Source organism: Sceloporus undulatus, chromosome 5 (genome assembly GCF_019175285.1).
Source record: "Sceloporus undulatus isolate JIND9_A2432 ecotype Alabama chromosome 5, SceUnd_v1.1, whole genome shotgun sequence".
Taxonomy (NCBI): Eukaryota; Metazoa; Chordata; class Lepidosauria; order Squamata; family Phrynosomatidae; genus Sceloporus; species Sceloporus undulatus.
This window is the reverse complement of record NC_056526.1, coordinates 166622975-166630412: the sequence shown is the minus strand read 5'-3', so window position 1 is coordinate 166630412 and position 7438 is coordinate 166622975. Positions and strand designations below refer to the sequence as shown.

At 46.1% G+C, this 7438-nt stretch overlaps 1 protein-coding gene across 4 annotated transcripts in view; it reads right to left on the bottom strand.

Annotated features, from left to right (window-relative positions):
• Window positions 1-6990, bottom strand: part of LEF1 (lymphoid enhancer binding factor 1) — a 130667-nt gene extending 123677 nt beyond the window's left edge. For 3 of the 4 annotated variants that reach the window (XM_042469988.1, XM_042469990.1, XM_042469989.1), the window contains exons 1-3: window positions 6318-6990; window positions 3880-4130; window positions 719-782 (exon numbers count right to left, since the gene is read on the bottom strand). In XM_042469988.1, coding sequence (XP_042325922.1) covers window positions 719-782; window positions 3880-4107 — 292 coding nt within the window. In that variant the 5' untranslated portion in view covers window positions 4108-4130; window positions 6318-6990. The remainder of the gene's footprint in view (window positions 1-718; window positions 783-3879; window positions 4131-6317) is intronic. The other variant, XM_042469986.1, reaches the window with a different exon arrangement.
• Window positions 6991-7438: the final 448 nt, after the last annotated feature.

The following is a 7438-nucleotide window of genomic DNA, read 5'->3' as shown; positions in this document are numbered from 1 at the left end:
TTACAAGTCTTATTGACAAGAACTACCAAACCTTTCACTGCTATTCCCCAACAACAAGAGATGTTTCTGTGTTCACTGATCTGAAATCAATAGATTCTGCTGTAAGAATCATGTTCACCTAACCAGTGTCATGGGGGGGGGAGGGAGACCCTCATGAAGTCATGCAATTTGAAGGCCATCCAAAATATTTAGTTAATTAGCACTTCAGATGACCACTGTGCTGTTTGAATTATGCTGATTCCTACTTCACGCTTTAGTGATCACTCAAGTAACCTCTCCTGAACTTTTTAAAAAAAGCAGAATCAGAGGGGTAGGTAGCAAATACAATTGCCTCCTGGTAGGAGAAAATGGACATCTGCTTTCTTATAAAGTAGATGTAAGAATGGATCCTCCTCATGCTACATACTAAATTGTTTGGGTAACTGGAATAATCTGTGGAAACATGGATATAGCATAGGGGCACAAAGGAACAAGCAAACCTTTTGACAAGAACTTTCAAATAGGATACACATACACATACACACAACCACTAATATACAGATACTCCATCAGTTGGTGGCAGGTTGCCACATGAACCTGCTCACATTATACAGATACTAAAGAACTCAGTTCATTCACTTATACACACACATTTTTCCATCTCAACAAGACAAAGTAGCAAAATCTGAAACCTGTGTAAAGTTTATTTTTTAAAAAAACCCAATTCTTGTTCTCTCACCTTCCTCATGATGTTCTCTTCCTTTCTCATGGTACGTTTCCTGAGGCTGGACTTGCCTGGTCACCTAGCCAGAAAGAAAGCACCAAATGTCATCAACCACAATTCTTTCCACTTCACCTTTTTTAGTCCTTGCTGAAAACCGATAGTGTCCAGCTGCTGCAGAACCACTTCCTAATTTATATGCAATGAGATGATGAGCCAAAACAGGAGGGAAATGTTTTAGATGTTCTTTCACTTTGCACAACTTTACTAGTTCTCCATTTTCAGTGACATAATGGCTTCCACAGTTTTTATATGGCACAACCACATTATTAGTTTAATTTAAAAAAGGCACTGAGACTCTCTGAACTACCAAAAATAAAAAACCAAAACACCTCTCTAGTTTGTTTTAATGTTGATAAGTTGCCCAATAGTTTATGCAAATCCTTTAAAGAGTTTATGACTAATGCTTTCACCTTGCTGATTTTAACCCAAGAAATTTCATGGCTACTCTAGACCTAATGGTATTATATGATCCTTTGATTCATACAAACCTGCCTATGCCATGAAAACTGATTTACAATTCAATCCTATGCATTTCTACCTAGAAACAAGTCTCACTTCATTAAACAGGACTTGCTTCCAGGACAGAAATCTAAGGAAGGAGGAACTCACAATATATTCCATCCTCAAACCAAAAAATAAAAAACATGTAATTATGCATTGCATAGGGTTGGTGCAGCAGACATAACAGTTAACCAAGCTACAAGGACTAATAGCTAACAAGCTTGCTTACTGGAAATACCAGATTGCTCTGACATGTATTATTTACTAGCAATAAAGTTAACAGGCCACAACTTCCAAATCAACCAGTTTACTCTCATGACTGCAGCCAGGATTGCAAATGGCATTGATTTTGAGGAGAATTTATTTCAAGCAGGTATGCTTGAACTAGTGTTTAGTGGTTTGAGTGTTAGACTATGACTCTGGAGACCAGGGTTCCAATCCAGCTCAGCTGTGGAAACCCACTGGGTGACCTTGGGTAAGATGCACTCTCTCGGCCTAAGGGATGGCAATGGCAAACCTGCTCTGAAGAACTTGCCAAGACAACCCTGCAATAAGTTTGCCTTAGGGTCTCCATATGTCCAAAAGGACTTGAGGGCACATAACAATGCTCAAGCCCATTCTACTCAGTATTTTTGTTACAGTCCCCATCCACTTTCCTAATACATTGCTCATATCAAAAACTGCCAGCAGCAAGAGAAGAAAGGGTTCCTCCTAACATGGAAGCAGCTACCCTCCAATGGTCAAGCCACTGAAGCAGGAAGAAGTGTGCTCAAGTTTTCTAAACATCTTTCATGCATCACTTTTTTCCCCGGAACATGCTCAGCCTCACTGAGGCTCAGGCTTGGTTAATGTGTGAGTCTGGATCATCCTGTTTCCTTTGGCAACAATAATTACAGTATCTATCTGTCTGTCTATCTATCTATCTATCTATCTATCTCTTGGAGGGCTGCCAACTGAAGGCTACTGTGCCTTTCTCAGTAAAGTACTGCCAAACTCTGCCCTGAGCCTATGGTTTAACTTTCTTGTTTAAGAGTTTAAACTGTAACCATTGAACCTCCCCCCTGAAGGATGCCTATCAAACTTTCTAGCATTTTGAGTTGCACAGCCCTTCATCCAATTCATTGCTCCCTCTTGAGCCCACCCAGGTGTATCCTTCCACATACTTTACTCCTTGCCCACATTCACAGCTAGGCAAAGCACAGAGTGTAACCGCGATAATATGCACAAGAATAAGTCAGGCACCACACTCAAGTTTTAATCTCAGGTCGGGTGTTTGGAAGGCTTGTGTTTCCGGCCTCGACAAACACAAGAGGGAACCCAGTAAAGGAGAAATCAGCTTTGCAAAAACTGGGTTTAAGGGGAGGAGAGGTGCAGTACCATGCTGACTACAAACGTCTCCTTTCCTTCCACTACAAAAAAAGGGAAGAAGGGGCATTTCAAGTGCAAAATCCTAAAAGTATGGGAATAAGGCAGGGACTTAGCCAAGGGAGGGGGGTTCTTGGGGTCCGGACCCCTCCCCTTCCATTAGAAAAATGGTGTGTGCTGCTGCACCGTCACACTCAAGCCCCATTATAATGGTGGCACGTAGTCTGGACCCCCCCCCTCCTAAAATCCTAGCTACATCCCTGAATAAGGGGATTGTTAACTATAGCGTTAGCTATAGGACCATGCTTGCCTCCTCACTAAAACCAGAAGAAAAGGGAGAAAGGGGCATTTCAAGTGGGGAATCTGTTCTGCAAAAACTTTAAAAAGTCTGGGTATCAGGGGAGGGTAACGATAGTACCCTCCTTGGCTCCTAACAGCCCCCTTTCCCTGGGAGAAGAGGCATTACAAGTGGAAAGCCAGTTTTGCAAAAACTTTAACAGTCTGGTTCTAAGGGAGGGGGGTGGCTGCGAAATGCCAGGCTTGCTTCTTCCTCCTCCCACAGAAGAAGGGGGAAGGGGAGAAGCAGTGTTGCCAAAACTTTAACCAGAAGGGGTATAATAATAAGGGGGAGGGTTGCTGCATGGGCCAGGCTTGCCTCCTCCTCCTCCTCCTCCTCCTCCTCCTTTCCTTCCACCAGACAAAATGAAAAGGGTTCGGAAAGGGGGAGGTTCAAGTGGAGTGAAAAGTAGCAGGAGATGAAAGGCCCGGGGAAGCGATACAGTCGCTGCTTTTCAACCCTCTGCCGCAACTCCAGAAAGGAAGGGCGCAGCAAAGGGACAACTACTTTCCAACTCCCTTCCCCTCCTCCTCCAATACACAGAGTTCTCACATAGTCACGTAACGTAACTACTCTCGGTGCTCCCGTTGGTAACCAGCCTTTGAAAACCACTAGTTACAGACTAGTTTTCTTCCACCTCCTCCATCAGCTGTTGCGCCATCTCCCCCCTTTTTGGTTTGCAAAGACCTAAAGCCAGTGGCTTTCCCTCCTCTTCCTCTCCCTTCCTCCTCTTCCTCCTCCCCCAAATGACCCGATGTCACAGCTGCCAAGGAGGACAAGGCACCTCCAAATGTAGGACGTGCGAGAACAACGGAGAAAGTGCCCCAAAGAAAAGCTGAAAGTAACTCCTCTCAAGCTTCTTAGCCAGGCTCAAAGTGGGGCCACATTTGGGGAATCCCTCCCTGGGTCCCACCTCGTGGCCGTTGCTGCTAGGGATGGTCTCGGACTCGTGGACCAGCGAGGACTTGATGTCGGCCAGGTCGCCCTCTTCCTCCGGGTGGCTGATCTCGGCGAAGATCTTCTCCTTCTGGGGGTCGCCCTCGTCCTTGAAGGGGATCATCTCGTCGGTGGCGCACAGCTCCGGGTCTCCTCCGCCTCCGCCGCCTCCGCCGCCGCCTCCGGCCCCCGAGAGCTGAGGCATCCCCCTGGCTGGCCTCCCCCAGTCTGCTCCGGAGCAAGGAGAAGGAGGGAGAGGAGGAAAGGGAAAGGGAAGAAGAAGAAGGAGGGAAGTTAGAAGCCTTTGGGATGGTGAGGAGCCCTGCTGGTCGCTCTCCAGTCTCTCTCGCAGGAGGACTCCCCTCCCCCCCCCACACACACATCTACCACACTAACCACACACAGACAAGCACACCTGCCACATAAGACACAGACACACATGGACACCTACCTCACACAGACACACCTACCACACAACACACACATACGTACACTAACCACAGAAAGACAGGCGCATCTGCCACACACAGACACAAACATACACACCTATCACGCAGAGACACGCAAACACACATATCACACTGACAAACATACACACCTACTACACACAGACACACCTACCACATACACACACAAACACACAGAGAGACGACGTATACACACTAACCACACAAAGACAGGCACACCTGCCACACACGGACCCAAACACACATACATACCTAGCACACACAGACAAACATTTACACCTACTACACACAGGCACCTACCACACACATATCACACACACACACACACACATACACACACTAACCACACAAACATACATACAGCACACATACACATGTACCACAAACATTAATACCTATCACACACAAACAAATATACACACCTACCACAAAGACACAGATACCACATACATCCCATATCACGCACACATTGACACACTAACCACACAGACACCTACCACATAGAGACACACAGACACACATGCACACTTACCACACAGCCATACACACAAACACAGAGGCAGACACACACTTGCCACACAGACACACACACTTCCACAAGCCCCTCAGCCTAATGTGAGGGCCTTCACACCCCTCCCCAGGCCATCCATAGCCAAACACCTGTCTTATTTTGACTGCATCCACACTACAGCCATCATCCGGTTTGACACCGGTTTAAGTGCCAGGGCTTTGCTCTGGTGCCACAACAAGCTGCAGTTCCCAGAATTCCAGAGCACGGAGCCCTGGCACTTAAAGCGGTGCCAAACCAGATGATGGCTGCAGTGTGGATGCAGCCTTTACAGTCTTCCAAGGAAGGGAGGCGAGAGGAAGCCAGTTGAGTCTGCAGCCCGAGAGGAGAGGGAAGTCTGGGCAAGTTTGCGCCTCTTCTTCTTCCCCTTCGGCTTCTGCTTCTGCTTCTTCTATCTCCTTTGCTTCGCTTTCTTGAGCAATAAAGACGTGCCTGCTTTCTCCCCGAGGAGTAGAAAACCCCCTCTCATATATATATATGAAAATCCACCTTGGGCGAGTCACACTCTCTCAGCCTCAGAGGATGGCACATTTGAACCAATCTTGCCAAGAAAACCCTTTCATAGCTTCGCCTTCATGTTGCCTATTTTGTTTTATTTTATTTTATTTTGCCTTCAAGCCATTTATGACTCATGGAGACTCTGATTAATAATAATAATAATAATAATAACAACAACAACAACAACAACAACAACAACAACAACAACAACAATAATAATAATAATAATAATAATAATAATAATAATAATAATACGATTTATTTACATCCCTCCTCTCCAAAAGGATCTAGGCGGGTTACAATAAAAACACATAAAGAAAAGTCATCATACATAATCTAAGGCTGGGTTAACCGGATAATTTATATCTATATCTATTTGTCGTAAAGCTTTAAAAAGTGCTTTTTCCTTTTGTGACTCGCCTCGGGTCCCTTTCTGGGGGTGAAGGGCGGCCTAAAATTGGAAGAAATAACAACAACAAATAAACAAGGCGTCTTTATCGCCGGGTTTTCTTGTCTGTTTTCTTGTCTCGAGGTTTTGCCCCGAGACTGAGAGAATGTGACTCGCCCAAAGTGGGTTTCTAGGGCCAAGGCAGGACTCGAACCCAGGTCTCCCCAGCCCTAAGGCTGAAACCACGACGCCTTAAGGTCGCCATAGGAAAGGACTAGAAAGACACACAACACACAACACCAAAAGAAAATGCACAAGGGACAAGACTTGAGGTGCTTCAGAAAAGGGGAAGAAAACACCACAGAAAGAGAGAGAGAGAGAGAGAGAGAGAGAGAGAGCGGGGCCATGGAGTTTGGGGAAAGGAGGGGAGATAAAGGAGAAAGAGAAGTGGTGCTTGCACACACACACAAACACACACTTTCACACTCACACACCAGGACTCTGCCTTGGTCCCTCAGCCAGGGGACTGCTCTTGCTTCTTGGCTCCTGAAAGGAAAAAAAAAATGGAGGGTTTTAGGGTCTCCCCCCCCCTCAAAAAAAAACAATCTCTAGAGGGGCTTCTTCTTGTTGTTGTTCTTGTTGTTCTTGTAAATAATAATACAGTAATAATAATTTTCAAAAGAGCCCCAAAGTTCCTTCCCTGGCAGGAAAAGGGACTCTTCTTCAGCGCTTCCCTTTCAAGAAGAAAAAAGCAAGAACCCAAAAAGTTAACTCCCTCAGAAAGAGACCATTTGAAAAACAGCCCAAAAAGAAAAAGGAAACACAACACAAACACACACAAAACTCCAGGATCAAAGGCGACGAGGAGGAGGTTGGTTCAGTCTGAAAGAATGAAAAACACGCGGGTCTTCTTTCTTTTCTTTCTTTCGGCCCCTCAGCTCCGGGTTTTTCCACACAGTTGTGAGGGAGGAGGGGGGGGGAGAGATTTTTCTCACTCCACACAAACACACAACTCCTCTCTTTTGGAAATATAGGAGCAGCTTCTGCAGCTGGAGAGGGAAGCCTGGAGCCTAGGATGCGAGGCTTGCGTTGGGTTGCCTTCCTTTCTCTTTGCTCTCCTCCTCTGGCTCCCTTCTGTAATGTAACTTTAACATTCCCTCCACCCACTCTTTCCTCCTCCTCCTCCTTTTTCTCCTTCCCCCTTTCCCCCTCCTCTCTCTCTCTCTCTGTTGAAAGGGAGGGAGAAGATGAAAGGCAAGCCGACGCTTTGATTGACAGCGCATTGAGAGACACTCTTGAGAGAGAGAGAGAGAGAGAGGGAAGGAGAGAGAGAGGAAATGGAGCCATCCAGAGAAAGAAGGGGGGACAGGGGATGGAGGGATAGATGTAGGGGGAGAAAGGGAAGAAGAAGACCCACACAAAACCCACAACAACCGAAACCCAGGGAGAGCACGAGATGCAAGGGACCTCTCTCCCTCTATGAAAGTGTTATTCAACACACCCAAGGATGGGGTTTTGTGCTGTGTTTTGGTTTGTTTTTTGCATTAGGAGTCATGCCAGGAAACAAGTTTTGCGTGTGTGTGTGTGTGTGTGTTTGGGGGGGGGGAATCAATCT